The sequence below is a fragment of the Lissotriton helveticus genome, chromosome 10 (genome assembly GCF_964261635.1).
Source record: "Lissotriton helveticus chromosome 10, aLisHel1.1, whole genome shotgun sequence".
Taxonomy (NCBI): Eukaryota; Metazoa; Chordata; class Amphibia; order Caudata; family Salamandridae; genus Lissotriton; species Lissotriton helveticus.
The window spans coordinates 854,402,680-854,430,329 of record NC_136071.1 but is presented as its reverse complement, the minus strand read 5'-3'; the positions used below and the strand labels follow the sequence as shown (position 1 = coordinate 854,430,329).

At 47.3% G+C, this 27,650-nt stretch overlaps 1 protein-coding gene and 1 long non-coding RNA gene across 2 annotated transcripts in view; one reads left to right on the top strand and one right to left on the bottom strand.

Annotated features, from left to right (window-relative positions):
* The first annotated feature begins 1,126 nt into the window (after window positions 1–1,126).
* On the top strand, window positions 1,127–3,781 carry HOXA2 (homeobox A2). The gene is made up of 2 exons (XM_078663473.1): window positions 1,127–1,800; window positions 2,327–3,781. The coding sequence occupies exons 1-2, from the start codon at window positions 1,422–1,424 to the stop codon at window positions 3,073–3,075; spliced, it is 1,128 nt and encodes a 375-aa protein (XP_078519599.1). The 5' UTR covers window positions 1,127–1,421; the 3' UTR covers window positions 3,076–3,781.
* Window positions 3,572–27,650, bottom strand: part of LOC144784581 (uncharacterized) — a 46,060-nt gene continuing 21,981 nt past the window's right edge. Inside the window, exon 3 of the long non-coding RNA XR_013601683.1 lies at window positions 3,572–3,906. This is a non-coding gene — a long non-coding RNA (uncharacterized LOC144784581). The remainder of the gene's footprint in view (window positions 3,907–27,650) is intronic.

The window sequence follows — 27,650 nt, the reverse complement described above, 5'->3', positions numbered from 1 at the left end:
GGAAGCTACAGGAACCATCTCGTATATTAGTACAAGTGTTTCACTAAAAACTATGCATGCTATACGGCATTTCTGCAAATAAATGTGTACAATTATATTTAAAAAAACGGATATTTAAAAAAAATACATGCTGGAACTATGTCTTGCAGCTGCATTGAATGATTTCTCGTGTTCTTGAGGGGTTCCAGTGGCGGATTCCCCCACACTCGACTCCATTAGATGGACATATATGATATATATATATATATATATATTTCATAATGACCAAATAGATTCTGTAACAATTCCAACACTCACCGAAGCTATCGAAAACAATCGATTGAGTCATTTACAGGTATGTATGTGCATGCATAACATAAAACTGCACATGTACACAACACAGAATAAAAAAAATCGCTATATATCACATCATCCGCCATTACTCCCAAGATAAATACTCACCGGTTCCATGCAATGGAGGTGTGTTAAAAACAAACAGCTCTGCCATAAAGCGCCTTGCTGGTCATATGCCGTGACTACAATACGTTTTTTTTAAAATCCTCCTTTCAGAGAATGCTGGAAGATTTCATATCCTGCGACGCGGCTGCTTCTAAAGCCCACGCTTACCATATGATGCGTCAGGGAGGTGGCCGGCTGTGAGAAGAAAAAAAATCTCCACAAAGGGCAGAGGGGACAATCCATTGTTCTCCTTACTGTATAATAATGAGGAATAAAAAAAAACATACACAGGCACAAACAGGTTTTTCAGAAGAAAAAACAATACACATGTAAACACCTATTCCAAGAAAACAGGAACAGAATGAACCAGGTCTTCCCCGGTGTTTAAGTTTTGTGGCTGGGATGTGCGGGCCTGGGTGTCAAACTTTGAAGATTAATGGATTACTTTGTTAATGACTCCAGGGCGTCAAATGTAGTGCTTAAAATGATCTGTGAGGGGGCAAAAGCCTTCCTGGCAGTCAGGAACAATGCGAGGCGCCTGCTGCAGACAGAGGCAGGACCAGCCTAGCCTCTAGCACAAGAAACGCAAAAGAGGAAAAAAAAACATAAAATTCTTTTCTGAAAGGAGTGCGTGCGTGTTGAAAAAAAAGTGTAAATAAATCCGCGCATGGTGCAGAATGAGGCGTGCCTTCCTGGCTTTTTTTGGATCAATCACACAGACAGTGGCCTCTTTTGATTAAACCCCAAATTGTCATTGGGCAGCGGCAATCATGTGACAGCCAATTCGGTCCAATTTCAACCTTGTCTCCATGAATTCAATAGTTTAATGGTAGCACGGTCCCCATACGGCTGTAATCAGTGAATTAGAAAAAAAAAACACACTCGCCGAGATTTTATGAAATTTCTTGTTGTTTGCCGGGGCCTTGCGAGGCATTAAATAAAAGACCTAACTTTGGTAAAGGGGCTCGGAGGACGAGGGGGCGATGAATTTCGAATTCGAGCGAGAGATTGGTTTTATCAATAGCCAGCCGTCGCTCGCCGAGTGCCTGACATCTTTTCCCCCTGTCGGTGATACATTTCAGACTTCATCAATCAAGAGCTCGACGCTTTCCCACTCGACACTGCTGCCTCCTCCCTTCGAGCAGACCATCCCCAGCCTGCACCCGGGGAGCCACCCTCGCCACGGCCGGCCCAAGCCCGGCCTGCATGGAGGGGCCCCCGGGCCGGGGGGCGCCCTGCCCCCGGAGTACCCGTGGATGAAGGAGAAAAAGACGTTCAAGAAGGGCGCGCAGCTGCCGCTGACCACCGCCGCCACCGCGGCCACCCTGCCGGCCACCGGACCCGCCTGCCTGAGCCACAAAGGTCAGTTCATGCCGTGTGCGCCCCCCAACTACATACACTTGGGTACCCCGGCCTCAGAGCCGCCTTTAACTGCGGATTATGGCTCCTGAGGGGGGGTTCCTGTGCTCGGGAAGGCGAGGAAACTTTCCCCAACTTGCGGAGACAGGGTGATTTATTGGCGTCGCGGCTGACCCCCTTGCGGCTCGCTGTCCCCGAGTTTTGAAATTTGACAGTAATGAAGAGTGATAGATTGCCCTTGCGCAGCTAAGCAGCTGATGCCTTCATTAGGAACTGTAGTCTGGATAAGATATTTGCACCAAAAAGCACAAGTTTGCTCTTCTGTTGCGCGCTTTTCATCCCTAAACGCAATGATTTGATAGTGTTTTTGGTGCAAAACGAAGGGGATGCGCACTGCACTGGATGCAACAATGGGGCTCGCCGCGTCCAGGCGGCCATTTTGTGGCTGAGCTGTTTATATTCTGCATGTGTGTGTCTGTTTACGCACAGGTTTAAATCTGATTTTTGTGTGTTTTTGGTACTTTTTCAGAGGTCCTGGACATCCAGGAGAACGGCAGCGCCGGGTCGAGGCGGCTGAGGACGGCCTACACCAACACGCAGCTGCTGGAGCTGGAGAAGGAGTTCCACTTCAACAAGTACCTGTGCCGGCCCCGGCGGGTGGAGATCGCCGCCCTGCTGGACCTGACCGAGCGGCAGGTGAAGGTCTGGTTCCAGAACCGTCGCATGAAGCACAAGCGCCAGACCCAGTGCAAGGAGAACCAGAACGGGGAGGGCAAGGGCGGCGGCAAGGGGCTGGAGGAAGGGGACCGCAGCGAGGACGAGGAGGAGAAATCCCTCTTCGAGCAAGCCCTGAGCAGCGTGTCCGGCGCCCTGCTGGAGCGGGAGGGATACACCTTCCAGCAGAACTCGCTGCCCCAGCAACAACCGGCCGCGAACGGGCACAATGGCGACTCCCAGAGCTACCCCTCGTCGCCTCTAAGCGCCAACGAGAAAAATCTGAAACATTTCTCGCACCAGGCGCCCTCTGTCCCAAACCTCCTGGCCACAATGGTGCAGAACTGCACAGCTGGCCTGGACAATGGCAGCCCGGAGGGCCTGGAGGTGCCCTCCTTACAGGACTTTGGCGCTTTCTCCTCGGACTCCTGCCTGCAGCTTTCGGATGCAGTCTCCCCCAGCCTGCCCGGGTCCCTGGACAGCCCCGTGGACATCTCCACCGACAGTTTCGACTTTTTCACAGACACTTTCACCACCATCGACTTGCAGCATCTGACTTACTGAGAACAGCCAGCAGCCCTGCGAAACGGGTGATGCCTTGTTTTTTCAAGGAGTGTGTTTTTTTTCCCTCTGTTGCTGGTTAGTACTTTTTTTTGGTTCATGATTACTGTCTGTTTCAGAGCTGGCAATGTTTTTCTGCGATTTTTTTGTTTTCTATTTTTTGGCAGTCTGAGTCACCACCCTCTTGAGCAAATATCTGATAGCAATACATGAGACGGGGAGGAAAGTGGATATATTCTCGATTTATTTTTATTTTCTACCACGTTAGGAAGCGTTGTGAAAGTATTTTTGATAGACTAAAGTAAGATTTGCTACAAGTAGGTCGCTTCCAAGTTTTTGTCTCCTCCCTACCCAAAGCCCCCATCTGAAATCACTACAGAGGAAGAGAAAACAAACATGCTATCGGTCAGAAATTCTACTTGTGATGAATAATACCACACCACACGTTCACTGTGTTCAACAGTGTGTTTCCAAGCAAAAAAAGTAACGGACAAGTATCTTGAACTTTTCAAAAATGTTTTAATACAGCAATTTTATATTTTGGTGTGGCCATGTAAATGTTACTATGGAGATGTTTAATTCTGCACAAAACAAATGAGGTTATTTTGTAAATAGAGGTGAGACAATCTTTAAAAACCACGGGAAGGAGATAGTAAGTGCCTAAACTATTGTAAACCTCTTACAATAAACAAAGGACAAACATAAAACGCGTTTCTATTTCTGTGAATGTAGCTCTATATATATAACGTGTTTAAAATGTCTGCAGTCTTCCAGGGAGGGGCTTGTGAAGTCTGCTGAACAAGCCCGGCTTGATTTGGTCCTTCCTCCACAGACCTAAAAACAGGAAAACAAAAGTTGGTTAATGTTCACCCAGCGAAAGACGTCATGAGCGCGAGTCTGATGCAGGTTCCGGCGATTCTGAGATGTTTCATTTTAAAACCTGATCCCCGAACATATGTTTAATTAGGACGCCCACCAATTATTTGTGTGGCTGCCTTTCCTCCGGGGTGTGAGACCGGTGCTCGCCCTCCCCAGGGACCGGCCGACACTTTCCCAGACGTTCTAAGCACAAAAAAAGCTTGTTTTACCAGCTGAAACCTCACAGGCGCTCAGCGCCCCTGAAAACAAACATCGCGATATTGTGCAAACTACTTCTTGAGGGGCACGAGCAAGCAACAGTTGTCTTCTGTTGAGTCAGTTACATATGTATTTTGAGTCACTTACATGTACGTACCTCTTCGTTCAGTAAGACCAGTTTGAACCTGCCTACATGCACATGTAACTGCATACCGAAAAAAATATTTGTGTTCCATATTTAATCATAAAATGTTCATGTGCATGTTAGTAAAATGTCAACAGAACTTAGACATGCATATGTTTACAAACATGGGTGCCTATGTATGCACACGGAGATTTAATGTGGACAGATAATGGGCACACATTACAAGGTACACAAGTATTACGTGCACACCGAAAACACATACAGATGAGGTGAAGTCGTATGATATACACACGCCCACATTAAACGCACATACATAATGCATACTTAGGCACTTAAAGTACATATAAAAAAGATAAAATGCGCACAAAATGTATACACACACTTAAATACTCGAAAACAGATAAAGGACAACACTCAAAGGGCACTTGTATACAGAATGCACACACCAATTGAATGCACACATATGACACATGTACCCACATAACGTGGTGTGTTCCCACGCACACAGCAGCAGCACCAGGGTGCCTCGGTTGCAGGCAGGGCCTGTGTGTGGGGAGCTGGCTTCGAAGCCCTGCACGCACCGCGTGGCAATAAAAGCTGCAAGGGGCTGTTTACAAATCATCCGAAAGTCGTAAATCAAACTCCTTCTGTGAACGGGGATGTCATCGAGTGAATCAATTGCGAGAGCACATGCTCGAATATATATTTAAAAAAACTGCTACGTAAGAGCCTGGCTGGGGATCCCCGTCCAGAAGCATTAAGGCGGGCGGAGCCGCTCATAATTCATTTTTATTGCCGCATTAAAACAGCGGCTTGGCTCAGCCGCGGGCCTCGTGTGAATCCGTAGGCTTTCCCTCCACGCTACTTCCGCGGGTTTATTTTTGTTTCGATATGCCACAAACTTCTGAAACTTGTGTATTCTTTTACGCATACAAGAATGCCAATTACATATTGGTTTCAACTCGATGAGAGGATTTATTACATTCACCAAGAACTAAAAAAGATCAGAACTGAAAGTCATAGGATTTTGGACGGACGAAGCCATTTCACCGCACAGAAAGGGGGCTCTACTGAGAAACTATTTCTTATTTTTGGGAGCTTGCATTGCCCCTCTGGTCACTATAATCGGACTTTTCCTAAAGTTAGTTACCCAGAGTTAACCCGCCTCACGCCGACCCACTCTGCTCTGTGAATGGGGGCAAACAATGCCTTTGCATTTCTAGCGCCTTTTGCATTGCTGGCTGTGCTGGTGGGCGACGCAGAGGCCTGGTTGGCATTCCGGAATCCGGGGCCATAATGGGGACATTCCGCCCTTTATCCTCCATTGGAGCCGCGCTGTTCGGCGCAGCAGATTCCGGGCCTTTGTCGGGGAATACTTTCTGCAGAAGGCGCTACTGTGCGCGGAACAGAAGCAAAACATAAAAAGACGAAACAACTCCCCAGATAAACCCTAGGGCCGAGGCCTGCGGCTTATCAAACCTCTCCTCCACCACAGACACGCACGCAGTCGCATTACCGAGCACGCCCGTTCGTCCCCGTGCGTACACCCCGCACTTGCACTGTTTTTTTTTTCTTTACAGATACCGGGACGCGTACATGGTGTTTGGGCCTAACGGAGGCCCGCGGCCGCGGCCTTTATCGTCCTGGGCATTTCTCACATATCTGTCGCACATTCTTGGCTGCAGGTCAAGAAGAAAAGGCAGCGTGGAATAAAAGCGGGGTGCCTTTTTAGGGACAATCGAGGGGGTCGTTTCTAGCGCGAGAAAAGACTGGAGAAAGTTCGGGGAACGCTTCCATGTAAAATATTTATAAATGTGGTCTGCTATGAAGTAACCAGAGCACCACACCCCGTATTTACACTTTACATGTTTTCTTGTTGTGTAAATGCATTGTATAGTTTAAGTACCCAAGAAAGAAAAGCCTGTCCCATAGATCGACAACGGGAAACTGAATTTCCTGATTTGGAAATTCGGCAATCAACTGTTGCGCTCTGCACAAGGAACGCACAGACTGTGTATACAAAGACACACACAGACAGACCTCTTTATATGTGTGTGTATACATATATTATATTTTGTGGACTTATTTTGTGTACTCTTGTTTGCCTAATTATGCGTTCACGGCGGTGACACAGAAAGTGGACGTATAAAGTAACTCGTCTCCCGTGGCAATATTCACCCCGAGAACACTGGCAGTAATTAATTAGTGACAAGCCGCCACTCTCAGCACCCTAACGCGCCAACGTCACACAGGCCTCCGAGTTCCTTGCGCTCGAGGGGTAGCTAGCCCGTGAGTAAGGTTCCAAAGCGCCTAGCAGCCGGCGTCTGTCCCCTGGCACCGCCACTGCACGCATGCAGCATGCTCGAGGTGTGCCCTGATCTGACAAAATGAATTAATTGTGGCCCGGTGAATTCTTACTACCCCCCGAGTTCACCCCCTTACCCCCCCCCCCCCAACCCACACACAGCTGCTTCCAACCCCTTCTCTTCCCAGCAGGCAGTGCAGGCATCAGAACAGATGCACCGCAGTCACTGTAGTGCATGCTCTGGTGGAAGCTTCGGGGAGGGGCAGCATGATAAGAGAGCCGAGCCAAGAACCAGGGGGTCTGACGTGGCTCCGAGAGCCGTATAACACGAGCCGAGCCATCGACATCTCTGGGAAGTAGTTGGTTCACAGTTGGCATGTAAAAAAATGAGAAACACTCTTCACACTCCAAAAGGTGCGTTTCTAGTGCATTAGATTGTACCACTGCATTAAGTGGCATTTATTCAAAGTGAAATGTCTAAACATGAACTTACACATTCATCCTACTGTCAGCTGCCATTTGCAGCCCATGTGTAGCGAGGGCTGCTATCAGCGATGGATCCACAGTGTAAGCTACAGCGCACATTCTGATCTGAGGTATTTCAATGATGATGAAGGCTAAGAGGCTCAGTGAAATAAAGGAACTGCCTAGAAGCACACAATTAGTTCACGTAGGGAAGCCGGGATATTCCCATGTTTCCTTGTTTCTCATTGAGCTGTTCAGCTACCGGATACAAATCTCTTCCATTTAATCAAAGATTCTTCAAAGACGTGTCACTGTCATAAACAAAAAGAGATCACCTGTAAAATCAAGTCGAGTAAGAAGTATGTCTAGAAAAAAAAACACGAAATTAAAGAAAGGCGGGGGGGGGGGGGGGGGGTGTATTTTAAAGTTGGTACTACCTGTTAACCTGTCTAAACCAAGAGCCTCCTTTCAGGAAAAGCACAAGACCCTGAGTGATATACATTTACAGAGGCCCTGGAGAGGCCACAAGTTACAGGTCTTGATATGGAACTCGTGTATTGCCGAGCACTGGGCTTGCCCACAGAGCCCACACCACGGCGGCATTTGCATTTTGCATTAGTTGTGGAGCCACGTTTCCGATGGGCTGACAATCAAGGCTCAGTAGAGTGCTGCGAAATGCTCTAGTGGGAAATATTCTTGATTTCTCACATTATCTTCTCTTGGAATATAAAAAAACAATTTTGGGGTCAGACTGTTATCACTGCCATAACACCCCTCTCGCACTTGCACGGTCTTAACTATCGGCTCATCTACAAAACGACCAAAGCTCTGGGCCGCTCTTGCTCTGTTGCAGTAAGAGGCAGTGGGGGAGCTCGGCGACTGAAGCCTCGTGAAAGCTCGGCTCGTTTTTGGCTCGAGGTTCCAATCAGACCTCGAGCTGAGCCAGAGCCAAGCACGTGCCTGTGGTTCAGTGGCTCGCCCATATCTACATCTGAGTGCAGTGAGTCTACAAGGTCGTAGCATCTTCACTTGAAAGAGTGCAGAGTCCCAGCCAGGAAGCAGTGTCCACCCTGGAGGTTGACCAGGAGCTCAGTGCAGTCAGCCTGCCAGCCTGTGGCATCTACTGTAATATTTGAACTGGAGTTGAGGCCAGTGTGTCTGCGAGGGGCAGCATCCACTGCACAGGAGAAGAGTGCAGTGAACCCGTCATGGAGCAGCCGGGCCTATGCAGTGTGTGTGCAGGAGCCGAGTATGGTGTGTCTGCTGGGAGCTAGTGCCACTGCACAGGAGCAGAGTGCAGTGAACCCGTCATGGAGCAGCCTGGCCTATGCAGTGTGTGTGGGAGGCGGTGCCACTGCACAGGAGAAGAGTGCAGTGAACCCGTCATGCAGCAGCCGGGCCTATGCAGTGTGCAGGAGCCGAGTATGGGGTGTCTGCTGGGAGCTGCGCCGAAAGTGTAGGAGGCAGCGAGGGCACCGAGGCTGTCAGGAAGCACTGTTCACTGCGCTAGGGGTACGGAAACTCACTGCACTGCACCAGTCACAAGCAGTGCCCGCTGGGGTAGCCGTGCTGCTGTAACGCAAAATAGCTCTGCCGGAGAGCAGCGTCTCCTGCATAATGTGGGCAGGAGCCGAATGCAGTGCGCTGCAGGGGACCGGCAGCCGCTGAGCCAGCAGTAATGGAGCGGAGTGCAGTGTGTTTGTCAGTGAGGAAGTTCACTGTCTTACAGAGAGCAGAGTCCGCTGTGGTAGGGGTGGTACAGAGTTGGTAAGGCAGCAGCGTCTCACGTGCAGTGCGTGCACCAGCTGAGCACAGCGTATCTCTCAGGGCGCACATACACTGTACTCGGTGTGCTGCTCTTCAGTGCGGTTTGTCTGCCGGGAAGCTGATTCGACAGTGCGCTGAGTCCCACAGGGAAAGGCTCCGCTGTGCCTTGTGAAGCCGAATGTATTTGCGCCTTCAGAACCAGACTCTACTTTCTGCACCACGTGCCGTGCGCTCGGGTGCCCTACATTTCCGAACAGGCTGCATGGACGCAGTGTGCGGATGTCCACCGGGCCTTCAGTGCACTTTGAGCTCAGAGTAGGCTACAAAAGTGCAATGCCAGCCCTAACAAGGCCCCCAGGTCCATGTGTGATGTGCTGTTACAGTCCATTTTTTTCTTTGAACTCTGGGACCCGTAGTCATATTCATTCTGTTATAATACGGGACTACAGGTACATTTCAGAATCCAAAACACAAATAAAAAACTGTTATGTACCGGCATACACGCATGGCCCTGGGAAACTTGGCAGCTATGCAGTACATGTCCCAAGAAGCAGATTGCACGTGCCTCGCAGCTGAAAGCAGAGTGTCTCCCGGTATTCTTACATTGGTGTACAATTTGGGAATCAGCCCGAATGGCGCACTCTCTGGGGTACACTCTCTGGGTCCCCCAGGGATCTGCCTTGTCTCCACTACTTTTTAACATCTACCTGCAACCACTAATTGCTCTCCTGAATAGGATGGACTGCCTAGTGTACAACTATGCCGATGACACCCAGATAATCATCCGGCTGGATGATGGGCCAGGAGCTCCCACCAGGCTACAGGACATATTGAAAGCCACAGTCAATTGGATGTCCGAGAACTCCTTAAAAGTCAACCCGGATAAAACGGAAGTATTACCCATTTCCATCTCGGGTAACCCTTGGAGTGATACATTTTGGCCAATGGAGCTGGGTGTACCCCCAAAGCCGGCAGTTGCAGTCAAAAGCCTAGGCCTATATGTGGATAATAAATTATCCATGGAAAAACAAGTTACCACCGTAGTAGGCACCAGTATAGGCTTGTTAAGACAACTTAGGAAGATCGCGGCCCTACTCTCATTCTCTACCTTGAGACACGTGGTCTCAGCCACAATTCTGGCTAGGCTGGACTACGGGAACTCCCTCTATTTAGGTTTGCCACAGCGGCTGCTGGACAAACTACAGGGAGTCATGAACGATGCAGCTCGGTTGATATTTAAAAAACCTAGAAATGCCCATGCCTCTCCCCTGATGCAGGAGTTACACTGGCTACCAGTTCGCCAGAGAATTGTCTTCAAAGGGATGTGCATTGCTCACAAGGCTTTGCATGGCAAAGCACCAAAATACCTAAAATCCCGACTATCCCCTTACATACCGGGTAGGACTTTGCGTTCGTCGGACGCCACTCTCCTGTCTCAGCCCCGCTTTAAATTGACCACGGTGGGGGGCCGTGCTTTCTCCAACACAACCCCAGCCCTATGGAACAAGTTGGATCCAGAGCTCAGGAAGGAGAGTAATTTACTTCCCTTCAGAAAAAAATTAAAAACCGCACTATTCAAACAAGCATGGAGTAGACCTTAGGTGTACAGCTGGTTTCAAGTGAATATAACATCTATCACGTAAATATGGTCAGACAGCGCTTAGAGACCCCTGTGGTTATAACGCGCCATACAAATTAAATAAATAAATAAATAAATAAATAAAGGGGGCCAGGTGCAATATACCCCAGTGGTGCAGCGCACGCGCGACTGAGCTAAACGCCTGGGGGCTTATTTACAAGGCACTTACACCACTTTTGCGTCATTTTTAACATGGTAAAAGTGACGCTAAAGAGGCGCAAGTGATCTCTGCCCCCTGGTTCCCAGTTCACTACATGTTACAGGGAGTGAGACCACAGCCGCCAAGTGTTTTGAATTTAAGTGCAGTGTATATACCGGTGTGCAGCGGCCTCTGCAATGGAGCTGAGTGCGGATTATCATCCAGGGGGAGGCCTCTGCTATAGCTATTCCATGTGCAGGTTAGTGCAGCGCCTTGCTTAGGGGATCGGTCTTCAATGCGCAGATTGTACTTCATCTTCCAAGGAGGTTTCTCTGCTGAGCCGCGAGCACTGGAGTCCAGTGCGGGGCATCTTCCAGCAGATTCTACTGCGCAAGGTCCTTAGGTGAGGGGACAGCCAAGTCCCTTACGTACACAGTCAATCGCACTAAACGCATCACTCACTGCCCCACCCACCTGCCGAGGTAGCCTGTCCCTATGAGAAAGCCCAAGAACTAACTTTAGGCTTTAGTTAGAGATTGTAAACACCTGAGGCCGTATTTTATTTACATTTCAACACATACATATTGAGAAAAAACTTTTTGATCACAGCACAAATCAGAATTTGTATGTGATTTTACATCACTCCTCGTGTTTTAACAGTCAGCAGCTATACATGGAGTCTCCAACCCCTCTCCCACTCCAGCAATTAGCTTCTGCGAGCTCATGGTTGGTCAATACCTGGACCACCCCATCAGGGATTGCAGTGCAGAGATAGGCGCCCCCGGGGCCAGATGCGGTGTCGAAGGATGAGTCTCGTTCTCGCCCACATCTTAAAGCCAAGCCCCCTCGGGCCCGCCCACCACTCGCTGCAATCGCGAGACCTGCGATACTCTAAGGCCCCCGTGATATCACAACACGAGTAGCCACACCCCCACCACAGCATGGCCTGCGGAAGTCTCCACGTGCCCGCCATATTGTAATGGTGCCAGGCCCAGTCGGGGACACGCAAAGAAAGACTCCGAGCACTGTGCAGCGTGTCTCACGGTACCATGCTCTTCGGAGCTGAAGGCAGTGTGTCTACCAGGGCGGACGAGCCACGTGCGCAGGAGCTGAGCGCAGCGTGTCTTCCAGGAGATTCCACTGCGCCACTTCCTTCCAGAGAGAGCACTGTGCAGGGCTGTGCACCGCGAGGACAGTAGTCTCTCTTCTGTACCATGTGCATGGGAGCTAAATGCACTGTGTGCTTCTGCTGTGTCAGGTGCATTTGGGCTGAGCAAATTGTGTCTTCCGAGGAGCAGTCACTACTGTACCATCCGGTGCTCAATATTATGTGTCTCCCAGGGGCAGTCTGCAGAGCTGTGTGCAACGGAGCTAAGTGCAGTGTGTATTCTAGAGAGGGGTCTATGCTATGCCACATATATTAGAGCCGAGCACAGTGTACCTTTTAGGTTTGATCCATACTGGCCTCCCTACATTAGGCCTGAGCTCAGTGTATCTTACAGGGACTGGTCTCCAGCCGCGGCCAGTGCAGATAACATCGGTGGGGCCGTGTTGGGGGCATTCAACAGATGACCGCGAGGGAAAATTAAATAAATAATCCATTCCCCTCGTCGTAGTCCATCAAAATAACCCCCCCCCCCACCTGGCCTCACCGCTCTTACCTGCACGGGCAGCGTTTGCTGGTCTCTACTGTTTCACGAGCTGAGTGAACTGTATCTTCCAGGGCACAACCTCTTCTGTGCAACCAGCATTCGAGCTGAGCACTGTGGGTCGTACACACAAAGCAATTTTCCAGTCGCAAACGGGTCGAATTGCAGAATCGGCCTTTTGCGACAAGAAAAATGCTTTTGGGAATGTACAACGCCCAAATTGCTATTCGGTAAAATCGGTATTTCGGTTTTGCGATTGGGTATTTGTAAGGGGCGTATTTAGGGCGTTTCTTCCAAATACCGAATTACATTTGCATGTACAAATGTTTTGTGACCAAAATGCGGTGGTAAGAAATTTACACTTTGCCACCAACTTAAAGAGGTCCCCATTGGACCTCTTGCTTTTGTGGCTGTTGGGAAAACATTAAAAAAATTAAACAAAAATGTTGTATTTTTCATTGTTGAAACACATTGTCATTTTTCTTTAAGGAAAACAGGTTGCATTTCAGCCCAAAAAACCCACCTTTATTAAAACGCAATCACAGACATGGTGTTCTGTGGACCTCAGCTGGCCACCATCGCTATGATGCCTGCGATTCCTAATGGGCCGCAAACTGCAACCTAGCTCATTAATATTCCCGAGTTAGGTCGATTTGCGACCCAATAGGAATTGAAGTATGAATCAAAACATTTCACACATAAGAAATATCGATTTCCAAATAGCGATTCAGATGGAATTATTATTTGGAAATCGCTATATCTTGTCTATGTACATCTGGCCCAGTGTATCTTATAGGTGCACTCCCTATTGGTGTCCGTGCACTGGGCTGAGCACGGTGTATCTTATAGGTGCACTCCCTACTGACCCCTGTGCACTCAGCTCAGCACAGTGCACTTTTAGGTGCGCTCCCTACTGGCCTCTGCACCAGGTTGAGCACAGTGTATCTTATAGGTGTATTCCCTACTGGCCTCTGTCCACTGGACTGAGCCCAGTGTATCTTATAGGTGTGCTCCCTACTGGCCTCTGTGCGCTGAGCTCAGTACAGTGCATCTTATAGGTGCGTTCCCTACTGGCCTCTGTGCACTGGACTGAGCACAGTTTATCTTATAGATGCACTCCCTACTGGCCTCAATGCACTCGGCTCAGCACAGTGCATCTTATAGGTGCACCCCTAACTGGCCTCTGAAGAAGGGCTGATCACAGTGTACCTGCTGTGCCATGTGCATCGGAGCTGACTGCACTGTAGCTATCTCTGCTGCGTCATCTACGTTGGAGATGAGTACAGCATATCTTCCAGGGAGACGTTTCTACTGTGACTTGTGCACTGGAGTTAAGTTCGGTATATCTACTTGGGGTTCACTGTAAGCTAAGCACAGCCCATGCACTGTGGAGCTCATCTGATATGCATGTCACATTTGAAAACAAGTTAATAAATCACGGCTACCCACCATCCAGAGAAGACCCTGCGCAGATGATATATAGAGAACAATTGTTCCACTGGACTAGTTCAACGCTTAACTTCTAAGAATTGAAATGCAAGTAGGTTAGTTCTGGAATTAAGGTTCAAGTATTCCTTATTGTGGTTGAAGAAAGTCTAGGGGCAATACAAGGAATATCAACCATAGATAAATCATTTCGGTAAGCCAATATCATAATTTTTGACAAACACACAATGCGTTCTTTGCTCTTGCAATCACACACGGCAATCATAAACAGAGCGTGGAAGATATATGTATATGTATTTTTTTTGTTTTAAAGGTGTGAATCAGCGATAAAACTCACATATTTCAGAAAGTGGCTGCATTGGGAAACATTAAAATCCTTTTTTGGACAGATCAACAGTATACAGGCGTTAGAGTTGTAACATTGGACTACTTGCTTGATGAAGTCGATGTTTCAACCCTATCTATAGATACAGGGCTTCATCAGGACAAGTCGTATCCAGCAACTGTGCAACAATGTAAGCCTGAAAAGATGGCCGAACTCGCCCACAAGAGACTAGCGAGGCAAGGCATTCAGAAGTAGGACAGCAGTGGGAACGCACATCAAACTGAAAGGAGGTGCAACTGAATTGATCAGGTTTACCCTATTTAGAAAATGATCAGGGAAGTGAGGGGCTTCCCTGAATAAAAAACATTACAATTAGTTTGTGCCTGTATATTAATGTTGTCCCAGTGTTTGGCATGTAAAGGACTGCAAGCTTTACCAAATCGCTGGCCATAAAAAAAGTTCATAAAAAGTGTAAATTCTACATTATCACACACCACCAAGTGTGGCCAACAACTCCAAATGCATTACGCAGCCTTCCTCATGAACACCCCCATATCACTAAAGTTTTTGTTATGCAGCTCTATGTACACTAGATAGCCTGACCAGCTTCATGTGCACCAGGTTGCTTTTGCTGTGTCTACATACCAGTGCACTACCCAGCCTTAACTCTGAATATGCCAGTGTACATTAAAGCAGCTCCTGCATTGTGCAGCTGCCCATGCACAAAACTGTCTCCGCTCTAAAGGCTATATGTGCTGTTTCATGTGTAGAGGCAGCCTTATTTTGAACAACTTCACGAACACTAGGGCCTGATTCACAAAGGAAAACTTACAACAAAAGTCTAAGTTTAGACCTGAAGTCTAAGTTTAGAGGTCAAAGTTTAACTTTACTAGTAGTGAAGTTAGAACTGAAGTCTAAGTTCAGACCGAAAGACTAACTTTAGTAGTTCTAAAGTTAGGACCGGATTCACAAAGGTAAAGTGAGACGAAAGTCTAACTTTACGACTTTCGGTATTCACAAAGGGCATTTACTACTTGTACACACGTTTGTGAATACCGAAAGTCTAACTTTACGACCTTTAGTATTCACAAAGGGCATTACGAGCAGTAAATGCCCTTTGTGAAGATCGAAAGTTGTAAAGCTAGACTTTCGTCTCACTTTACCTTTGTGAATCGGGCCTTAGACTTTAGGTCTAAACTTGGACTTTTGGTCTGAGTCTACGTTTGTGAACCGGGCCCATATTGGCTACTGTGTACCACTCAACGTGCATTGTATATGTACAATTTTATGCAAATCCACTTGCACTAGATCACCATTATTGTGTAACGCTTCATGAGCATTAGTCTCTTCGGTGTGAATATTCCAGTGCACTCTTCAGCCTTAACACTGAGCACACCAGCATATATTAAGACAGCATCTCTATTGTGCTGCTCCTGGTGCACTATACAGCTTATGTTGTGAACAGCTCTGCATGAACTAAATGACCTCGAGTGAACTGTGTAAAGTTCCCGAGTCAGCCTCTACTGTGTGTACCTGCTCGTGCACAGTCCAGTATCAGTTCTGAACATGTTCACATGGATTAATTTATAGTTTCCGCATTTTCATGTGTATTAGACATCCTTCAGTGTGAACATGCGCACCAGACACCCTCTATTGTGAACTGCTTTAAGTTCATCTGACACCACACACTTTGAGCATTTCCCTATGCAAATACCAGTCTTAATTATGAACGTCTCTACGTGCACTTGACAACATCTACAGTGCAGAACTCCACCCTAATCAGACAATCATCTTGTATTACACTAGACACTCTCTCTCTGAACATCCTCTGTGCCCTTCATGGCCTATACAGTGAGCATCTCCATGTACACTTCACAGTCTCTACTGCAGTAGGCAGCGTCTACTGTACTGTACAATGTACACCAAGCACAAGTGCAGCTGTTTGTGTAGTGGACAGAATCTAAAATGTCGGCATCCACTGTGTGCAATTCCGTGTGCACCAGACAGCCTCTACTATCAGTAGTTCAGTGTCTGCTGGAGAGTCTCTATTACAGTAGACAGCATCTGCTGTGTGCAATTCTGTGTGCACCAGACAGCCTCTACTATCAGTAGTTCAGTGTGTGCCGGATAGCGCTACTGCAGAAGACGCCATCTGCTGTGTGCAATTCTGTGTGCACCAGACAGCCTTTACTATCAGCAGGTCGATGTGTGCTGGATAGCCTCTACTGCAGAAGACGGCATCTGCTGTGTGCAATTCTGTGTGCACCAGACAGTCTCTACTATCAGTATTTCAGTGTTTGCTGGATAGCCTCTACTGCAGAAGACGGCATCTGCTGTATGCAATTCTGTGTGCACCAGACAGCCTTTACTATCAGTAGTTCAGGGTGTGCTGGATAGCCTTTACTGCAGAAGACGGCATCTGCTGTGTGCAATTCTGTGTGCACCAGACAGCCTTTACTATCAGTAGTTCAGTGTGTGCTGGATAGCCTCTACTGCAGAAGACGGCATCTGCTGTGTGCAATTCTGTGTGCACCAGACGGCCTCTATTATCAGTAGTTCAGGGTGTGCTGGATAGCCTTTACTGCAGAAGACGGCATCTGCTGTGTGCAATTCTGTGTGCACCAGACAGCCTTTACTATCAGTAGTTCAGTGTGTGCTGGATAGCCTCTACTGCAGAAAACGGCATCTGCTGTGTGCAATTCTGTGTGCACCAGACAGCCTCCACTATCAGTAGTTCAGAGTGTGCTGGATAGCCTCTACTGCAGAAGACGGCATCTGCTGTGTGCAATTCTGTGTGCACCAGACAGCCTTTACTATCAGTAGTTCAGTGTCTGCTGGATAGCCTCTACTGCGGAAGACGACACCTGGTGTGTGCAATTCTGTGTGCACCAGACAGCCTTTACTATCAGTAGTTCAGTGTGTGCTGGATAGCCTCTACTGCGGAAGACGGCATCTGCTGTGTGGAATTCTGTGTGCACCAGACAGCCTCCACTATCCGTAGTTCAGAGTGTGCTGGATAGTCTCTACTGCAGAAGACGGCATCTGCTGTGTGCAATTCTGTGTGCACCAGACAGCCTTTACTATCATTAGTTCAGTGTGTGCTGGATAGCCTCTACTGCGGAAGACGACACCTGCTGTGTGCAATTCTGTGTGCACCAGACAGCCTTTACTATCAGTAGTTCAGTGTGTGCTGGATAGCCTCTACTGCAGAAGACGGCATCTGCTGTGTGCAATTCTGTGTGCATCAGACAGCCTCCACTATCAGTAGTTCAGTGTGTGCTGGATAGCGTCTACTGCAGAAGACGGCATCTGCTGTGTGCAATTCCGTGTGCACCAGACAGCCTCCACTATCAGTAGTTCAGTGTGTGCTGGATAGCGTCTGCTGCAGAAGACGGCATCTGCTGTGTGCAATTCTGTGTGCACCAGATGGCCTCTACTATCAGTAGTTCGGTGTGTGCTGGATAGCCTCTACTGCAGAAGACGGCATCTGCTGTGTGCAATTCTGTGTGCACCAGACGGCCTCTACTATCAGTAGTTCAGTGTCTGCTGGATAGCCTCTACCGCAGAAGACGGCATCTGCTGTGTGCAATTCTGTGTGCACCAGACAGCCTTTACTATCAGTAGTTCAGTGTGTGCTGGATAGCCTCTACTGCGGAAGACGGCATCTGCTGTGTGCAATTCTATGTGCACCAGACAGCCTTTACTTTCAGTAGTTCATTGTGTGCTGGATAGCCTCTACTGCGGAAGATGGCATCTGCTGTGTGCAATTCTGTGTGCACCAGACAGCCTTTACTATCAGTAGTTCAGTGTGTGCTGGATAGCCTCTACTGCAGAAGACGGCATCTGCTGTGTGCAATTCTGTGTACACCAGACAGCCTTTACTATCAGTAGTTCAGTGTGTGCTGGATAGCCTCTACTGCAGAAGACTGCATCTGCTGTGTGCAATTCTGTGTACACCAGACAGCCTCTACTATCAGTAGTTCAGTGTGTGCTGGATAGCCTCTACTGCGGAAGACAACACCTGCTGTGTGCAATTCTGTGTGCACCAGACAGCCTTTACTATCAGTAGTTCAGTGTGTGCTGGATAGCCTCTACTGCGGAAGACGGCATCTGCTGTGTGCAATTCTGTGTGCACCAGACAGCCTTTACTATCAGTAGTTCAGTGTGTGCTGGATAGCCTCTACTGCAGAAGACGGCATCTGCTGTGTGCAATTCTGTGTGCACCAGACGGCCTCTACTATCAGTAGTTCAGTGTGTGCTGGATAGTCTCTACTGCAGAAGACGGCATCTGCTGTGTGCAATTCCTTGTGCACTAGACGGCCTCTACTATCAGTAGTTCAGTGTGTGCTGGATAGCCTCTACTGCAGAAGACGGCATCTGCTGTGTGCAATTCTGTGTGCACCAGACGGCCTCTACTATCAGTAGTTCAGTGTGTGCTGGATAGTCTCTACTGCAGAAGACGGCATCTGCTGTGTGCAATTCCTTGTGCACTAGACGGCCTCTACTATCAGTAGTTCAGTGTGTGCTGGGTAGCCTGTACTGCAGAAGACGGCATCTGCTGTGTGCAATTCCGTGTGCACCAGACGGCCTCTACTATCAGTAGTTCAGTGTGTGTTGGATAGCGTCTACTGCAGAAGACGGCATCTGCTGTGTGCAATTCCGTGTGCACTAGACAGCCTTTACTATCAGTAGTTCAGTGTGTGCTGGATAGCCTCTACTGCAGAAGACGGCATCTGCTGTGTGCAATTCCGTGTACACCAGACAGCCTCTATCAGCAGGTCAATGTGTGCTGGATAGCCTCTATTGCGGAAGACGACACCTGCTGTGTGCAATTCCGTGTGCACCAGACAGCCTCTACTATCAGCAGTTCAATGTGTGCTGGAAAGCCTGTACTACAGCAGACAGCATCTACTGTGTGCAATTCTGTGTCACGTGTACTAACTAGACAGACAGCTTTTACGTGTGTAGGAGCAGTGCACTTGCTATAAGCGTAGCATTCGAGTGTGTAGGAGCAGTGCACTTGCTATAAGCGTAGCATTCGATTGGCGAAAGGGGCAGTGCATTCTCTTTCACATATATGTGTTGGCTGAAGAGGGATGGTGTGCTGTGGCACATGTGATGTGTGATTGGTCAGGGGTACACTAGTGCATTTGCCATTAATGTGATGTTTGCTGTCCTTAAGCAGAGGACTTGCAAGATAAATACAAATTCTGAAGCGATAATAATGTTAATGGATTCAGGGCAACCTCCCACAGGGCTTCCCACTGCAAATCCAGTGTACAGAGTTAAAAATAACATTCCGACACTCCCATTTAAATAACAAGCAGAAATAAAAACTCTCCTTCCAAACTCTCCCCATTAAGCTAACAACAAACACAGTTAAAAATTAACCTTCCTCTGCTTCGCAATTCTAATAAAAGCAAACAGTTGCAAACTCACCTTACATTAATTCACACATTAAAAGGCAGCAGGTGCATTTAAAACATCTTCATCAACGAATGACTCGATACGGAACCACAACAGGATACATCCTTTGCTTGCCTCATGACTTCAGTACTGCACTGAACTCATGAGTTAAAACAAACTGCTTGTGAATGGGGCAACTGTATCATAATCACCTGGATATTGATAGCAGGCAAAGAGTGTGAGAAGAATAAAAGGTGCGCACCTTGAATTCCCTACCAGAAGACCATATTTGAAAGTGGCCAAGATTCCAATAAAAGAGCAATGCTGAATGGACAAACCAGAAAGATATATTTTGTAGGTATGTTGTCCAACTGCTTAAGTTGTCTCTAAGGGGCTTATTTTGATTTCGGGCGGAATTGCTTCCACCCGACACGACTAGGTCCTGGGACCGACCGAAACCTGGTCGGCGGTCCTGAACGACTCATTTCGATGAGACCGAACACTGTTTGGTCACATGCTCATGTTTCTCAATGGGAGCGCGTGCTACGGCAGTAAACCGGGCGTAACTCAAGGTCCCTTTGAGTGTGTAGTTCATCCCTGCGCCCAGTGGCAGGCGCCACAAGGTGCCTGCCACAGGGTGCAGGAATGAACACCAAAGGGAGCCCTGCCGGGGGCATCCCAAACATGCTTTCCGACAGGGTTTCCATGATGCACTGGTCAGGATTAAAAGCATGTCGGAAACTGTGCATTGTAATCTCAAGGGTGGAAAGGCCCACCCATGAGATTACTAGCCAGCTTCCAACTGGCAGATGGGCTCTCCGAGACCGTTGGAAGCCAGCCAGAATGACCGTCCAGTTTACTTTTCGACCGCCTCCATCATAATGAGGTGGTTGGAGTGGTTGGAAAGTAAACCAAGAGGCCCATTATGATGAGGCCCTGAGTTAGAAATACAAAGTCACGAAACAAAACAGCTCCAGAATGTGCTGCTTTAAACAAAAGACACACAATTGATAGACAGAATGCAGAACAAATCAAAATATTCACCACGAGTCAAGAGATCTGGGTTAAATCCATCATGCTTGTTTCCAGTCCAGGGAGGACCTGGCCCGGCAGTTCGGGCTGCACTGTTCCCATTGGGCGCAGGGTCAAGACTGATTTGCATATGGATGGGTTCAAACAGGAATTTCATGGGGAGCAAAAAAACAATGGATTTAGGCTCAGATCTCTGTACTGGGATGAATGTAAGACATTGTTCTGCATTCTGTCCATCAATTGTTCTTTTTGCATCTGCTGCTTTAAATAACACAATATTTGTGTCCTCACTCCACAAGTCAGTCAATTCTGCTGCTTCATTTGGTGCGCCGTTACCACTTATTTCCAAGAGCTCTGCATAGAAGAGCTAGGTGCTATAGGTGTCAGTTCCTTGGATTACGGCCTACTGGTGAAAACGTCATCTCTCGTGAAAGACTAAAGCAAAGGATTTCTGAAGCTTGCCTGTGCAACCCTATCAGCAGGTGAGAAATGGATCCGTTGGTAGGGTTCACTTGCGCCGTCACGACCGAGGCGTGAGCGAGGAGCCCGACTCTTTGCGCCATATTGCCGATCCACTACTGCCGAGAATCACCTAATCTGCGGATCGGGGGAAAAAACTTTAACCATTGGAAGCCTCGGCTCAAGAATAGATGTTTTTGTGCTGCCGGCTTTGAAAGAAATCGAACAACAGGATCGTGCCCAACATAGGAACCCCCTGGAACTTACTTGCCAGTTCCCCAGAGCGGAGCGTCTCTTCTTTATATCAAGTGAGGTTTCCTGTCCAGTGCCTCTTACCTTGTTTCCAGCGTCTGGCGGACCACATTCTCTCCGCCTGTTGGATTCTTGTTCCCTCCCTCCATTCTTTGTTCCCTTTTCGCCGTGATGAAGGTGTAGCCCGGCTGGGGCAACACACCGAACGCGCCTTTGCGTTTTTCGTGAAGGGTAGCTGGATGATATCTACCCCTATCACCTTTGCCATGATGATGTGTACTATTCTGTCTCAGGACCATCTTGTGGTGTTTCTTTATTCTCTGTTACTGTGAATGTGGTGAATTGTGTGATTGAGGTATGGAGATGTGTGTTGAGTGTTTGGGAACATGTGAAGTACTGAATGTGTAGTATGAAAGAGGAGTGTGGGATTGGATATTTTGAAATACCCTGTTTATTTATATTTGATGCACTGACTTGTATCATGTCAAGTACCTTATCTTTTTGAAATATATGTTAAAAATCAATAAAACTATATATTTTTGTACTAATTGGTGCGAGTGACTTTCCCTGCACTTAATTTGCTCTGGTGACAGTATGTTTATCTAAGGACCTCTCCTTGGGGCCTTGTTTCATCAATCGGGGCAGGTTGTTCCTGTTGTAGCTGATTCAGTTGTTCCCCTGTTTCCCGGCCCTATTTAGTCAGGGGTCGCCCTTCTTAGTAGTGTTCACTTTCAAAACTGGATGTACAATGCTAGTAACTTGAAGGGAGGGCCGGGCCAGCCTTCAGTGTCTCCGCACAGCAAAACAGCGCCAATTCCTGTCCCCATGCAGCTGCAGAATTACCAGCGTATGGAGCGGAGCCTGACGTCCAGCAGCCCAGTGTCGAACCTGCATGGATCTCCCAGGTATGAGAGCCCCGAGCCTTCCCCTGTAAGGAATACGTAGTCCCTATGTATGCAACACACCTGTCTGACTCGTTTCTATTGAAGTCGGGAGCGTAGCAAGTTGGCAGTGGGCCTTTGTGCAAGCAAGTGACACCTCACCAATTTATTGATTGTAAAATATTGCCATAATGTGAGTGCATTTGCTCCCTAACAAACCTGTCTTTATTTCCTTCCATCACGTATACCATAAACACGCAATGGTTTTACATTTTTAATATGGTCTGTAAATATTTTATGTTTTGGTTCTATGTGCGATGATGTCCAACATTGAATCTTCTAGTATTGGTAGTAGAAGCTACAAGGCACCGTGCAATACTTGTAAAAGTCCTTTACTAAAAATGGCTAGTGTATTGTTATGTAAACTGACTCACATATCCACCACTCAAATTACTTTCATATTTCACTATACTAATTCACCACTAATCCTTTATGGGTTCCGGATTAGCGTGCTACTTGCCGAAAAAGCACTACACCTCATCAGGGGTAGCAAGCTCTATATAAATGCGAACCTTTTCCCCTCTTCTATCCCTCCACTATCCTTCTCAATCCAAATAACTAACATATCCAACACTCAAATTGCTTTCATATTTCACTTTACTAATTCACCACTAATCCTTTATGGGTTCCAGAGTAGCGTTCTACTCGCTGAAAAAGCGCTTCGACGTCTTGTCAGGGGTAGTAAGCACTATATAAATGCAATTACAATATAATAAAGAGCAAAAATAATGTAACAATAAATGTTATAACATTTATTGTTACATGTGTTTTTTTAAATTCAATTTAAAAAAAGAATGCAACAATAAATGTTTAATATTTTGTTACATTATTTTAAAAGTAAAAGAAATATGTACTATTTATATGTTTTTAACGCTAATGTATATTTATTTATATGTTTACTATTTTAAATAATTGAATTTAATGGAACGCTATTTCGTATTGGGTTTTAATTCAAGTCTCTGCCTACATTACTTTCTATAGGAAGGTGTTGCAGTACCAGCTGTTGTCCATGAGCAGTGCTAGACTTACTACAAAAGTGTAAGTTACCTTGGTGAATCAGGGCCAATATGCGTAGTAGTACTTTTGTATTCAGCACAATGCACGTTCTTTCTCTTAGCCATGCCCGACCTGTGACTGTCAATTTTCGAGCCCTGCTGACCTTTTGTGACAACCCTATTCTCAATGAGCCCTTTTAACATCTGAGGTATGCCCGACAGGTGCCTGCCATCGACCTGATGTTTGAGCTGGATGCACGACGGATAGGCCTGCTGTCTCAGGTGTAAATGAGTGCTATTTAACTCAAGAGATAGCTCCGCTGTCTCAGGCAATAACCAGAACTGTTTAACTAGATGAACAAACCCGCTGTCTTGGCATGCTATAGATCGGCACAACCAGAAGGATAGGTCTGCTGTCTCCTGAGCGAGTTGTCGCTTTCACCCAAGAGATTCGTTCTGCCTTCTCAAGCCACAACGGGAGCTGTTAAACCCGGTAAACAGTCCTGCTGTCTCCGGTGTTATCCAGATCAACACAACCAGAGAGATAGCTCTGCTGTCTCGGGTACAAATCGGTGCTAGTTAGCCAGATGACTCTGACGTCTCAAGAAATAACTAGAACTGTTTAATCCAAGGAATAGACCTACTGCTGTCTCAGGCATTATCCAGACCAGCACAGCCAGAGGGATAGCTCTGCTGTCTCAGGTACAAGTGGGTGCTATTTAACCCAAGAGATAGCTCTGCTGTCTCAGGTACAAGTGGGTGCTATTTAACCCAAGAGATAGCGCTGGTGTCTCAGGTATTAGACAGAGCAGTGTAATCGACAGCTGGCGCTGCTGCCCAAAGTCCCCTTGAGAGCAGCGCCGTGCTGTGAAGTCTCACGAAGATTTATGCAGCCTGACAAACCGCTTTGCTGTCTTCATCATCGCTGAACGGAGCACTTTAATAACCGGTGATATTGTTAGGCAACTTCGAAGAACTCATTATATCAACCTAGAAAGGGCGCAGTGCTGAGTCAGACCTGTCAGAGTGGGAATTGTGTTCTGGGAAACTGCACATGTGCCTCGGAGGCAAAAAGAACAAACGAGACGTTTCTCTTTAGAAAACGACTTCCTCTGACAAAAAACACTCCACGTTCATCAGGTAACTAACACATAGCAATTAACACGAATCTAAACTCATATGTTCGTGTAGTACACACTGTCCAGTAGTGTGATTTCACAGCACAATTAATGATGAATCATTTCAAAATATTCATCTTGTCGGCCTTCTAAGGATGAAATACTGAACAATCCGATCCGGATTATTAACCTGTTTCCTTGCAGATGCGCATATAATCAGGAAACAGATCTAGGGTGAATATTAATGAGGTAGGTCGCAATTTGTGAACCCCTAGGAATTGCAAAATCACAGGGATGGTGGCCTGCTGGGGTCAGCAGACCACCATGTCAGTGACTGCTTTCAAATAAAGCAATCTTATTTTTGTAAAGCAGCCTGTTTTCCTTAAAGGAAAACAGGCTGCTTTACATAAATAAAATGAAAAGTTTTCCTTTCATTAGGTCTCGCGTACGCAGAGCGCATGCGCTGCTTAGGAGACCTTTAGTAATCGATTCAGTTTTTGGCCCAAAAACGTGCACGTGTTGCATTGCTTTCAATGGCAACGCATGCACATTTGGTGATTACCTTGCGGTAGCCACCTTTCAACCCATCTGTTTGTAATTAACAGATGGTTCCTGCTCGCTCCCGCAAGGGAAACAGGCGCAGGCCCTCTCTCCCCTCCCCCTGCTGCCTCCTCCTCTTTCAGCACGAGGGGTGCGTGCTTGTTTTTTAAGTCACAGCTCAGTTCTGACCCTGGGATCTGACGCAGAACATGTTCACTGCACTACTGGTCGTGCTATTTCGTCCGTCTGCTGCTAGTGCACACTGCTCTTAAAAATGCTTTTACAAAATTTCAGAAAGGGAAAGCGGTCCCCGACCCCTTCCCATTTGCGAATGGGTTACCACCTACTTAAAGTAGGTGGTAAAATGCGAATGTTTTGCTACCGCATTTCAGTCACAAAACATTCCTACATACCAATGCGATTCGGTACTAGGAAGGGACGCCCTAAATACGCCCCTTCCTAATAGCAAATCGCAAACCCATTTTGCGATTCGGTAACAGGTTATCGAATCACAAAATAGGGTTTGCTGCATCTGAAAAGCATTTTTTGCAAACGGGCCGATTCTGTGAATCGGCCCGTTTGAGAAGGCAAAAAATGCTTGATGCATGTGCCCCTTAGTCACCAGCTCTGTAGATCAAATGACATTATTGAATCGAGACAACACATCCCTAATTGTATTTCTCAGTTGTGATTAATACATTTCAACAGGGTTCTGTTTTGAACCCAAAATGTCCTTCATCTTTGTCTTTGCAGAACTACCAGCTTGTTTTTCTTCATGAGGTTTCAAAGTCTGCTTGGAGCTATTACAATTGATTAGTGCATGGTATGTATGACTTCACGCACACAACATGGTTCCCTACAGAAGGCCCAATAGCTATACCAGCTGTTTCTATGTTCCGCCCCTCCCCATATACTGCCTACGAGCAATGTATCAGTCTGTGTACAGCTTTGCACACTTTGGCGCGGTGCACTCTGATTAGCGCCTGGATAGCCCACGGATGAGAAGCACTCTATAAATCTAATGACTGACCTAATAATCAGTTGATCAAAGCAGGATGTGCTGCTTTGCAGTAAACAGCTTTGCTCTGGGAAGTCTCACGAGCTTTGGAACTGGCTACAGGGAACCTGCTGTGCACACCTCCACCTGTACTGCAAAAAGAACAATCGATGGACGGATTGCAGAACAATGTCATACATTCACCCCAGTACAGAGATCGGGGCCTAAAGCCATAGTTTGTTTTGCTTTCCAAGCCATTCCAGTTTGAACCAAGCCATATGCAAATCAGTCTTGACTCTGCGCCCAATGGGAACACCAAACTGCCAGGCCAGGTCCTCCCTGGACTGAAAGCAGCATCCTAAGACCGGTTTCGGGGTTTCATCAGCCTGGATAGCTTGACTCCAGTGTCATGGAGAGCATGGGGCTCACGTCTGGGCATACCTGTCCATCTCGGGGTGACAAATGCAAAAAGAATAATTGATGGACAGAATGCCGAACAATGTCATACATTCACCCCAGTACAGAGATCTGGGCCTAAATCCATTGTTGCCCTGCAACCGGTCCCAGGAGGCATTTTTTTGGGAGTGGAGTTTTATATAGCGCAAACTAGACCCGAAGGTATCAGAGCGCTTTACATGAGCACCAGTTTCATTACAGACGGACACATTCATTTTTGTTAGGCACGGGGAGATTAAGTGATTTGTCCAGCATCACAGAACGTTGAGCGTCCCTGTCGAGACTCGAACCCTGTTCCCCAGCTCCGAGGTCGACAGTCCTAGCCGTTTGGCGACATTCTCTCCTGCTTGTTTCCGGTCCAGGGAGGACTTGGCCGGGCAGTTTGGGTTGGACTGTTCCAGCGAGGCACAAGACCAAGACTGATTTGGATATGACTGGGTCTAAACTGTGGTGGCATGGTGACTAAAAGAACGATGGATTTAACTTGGATCGCTTGACTGGGGGTGAATGTTTGATTTGCTCTGCATTCCGTCCATCATCTGTGTGTCTTTTGGTTTCCCACCTGTACTGCAGCTCTTCTGTCTTTATGAAACACTGAATCCCATTAGGCTTAATGTACCTGCATTACAGGCGGAAATGTTGAATTTTTTCAAATTAGGAATAAGCCAGATTTTATTAACCCGTTTATCGCGGCCGTTATTTCGGCACAGTGCGGGCGTTCTAAGGAGTGGGCGGGGCCGCGTGACGTTCGCAGCACCAGCCAGGTAGTGCTCGCGACGGCCAACGGCTGACGGAAGCACGGAAGGGATAAGTAGTATTTCACTTGGGAGTCCCCCTGAAGCATCTAGTGTATTAACGCTCTCCATTCTTTAATAGTTTAATCATTGTGGGGCTTTATTAAGACTAGGTGACTCTAATAAATTGGCATGATCGCATTAAAGCCTTCTGCCAAGGGCAATAATGGTTGTTAAACGCCTTGGACTTGATTTAGGTGCAGGAGAAGCAGCGAGGACCCATATCAAAAGGGAGGGTCTTTAACAACCAGTATAACAATAATGCTGTTAGAACATCCAGTCCACTGATCGTAGAATGTCCTAAATTAAAAAGGGAGAAACTGCAAAACCTTGGTATGTTGGAGCGGGAGGTCCGTACCAACCATTATTGGCCCACGTCACCCCATTGTCCACACCAGAGCTCTCTACAATCGAATGTTCTAATATCAGGTATACAATGGATGCACTTTTAATAACTTAGGATGCAAACAATTCATTGATATTACAAGACTGGGGCCTGCGGGTGGAAGAGGGGGTTATTCACAGCCTCACACTGGCTAACCACTTGTAGGGAGGGCTTTCATCATGTCCACCACATCGGATGATTTGTTGAGGTAATCATTGTGTAGTGATTCTATTTTATGCTTCAAAG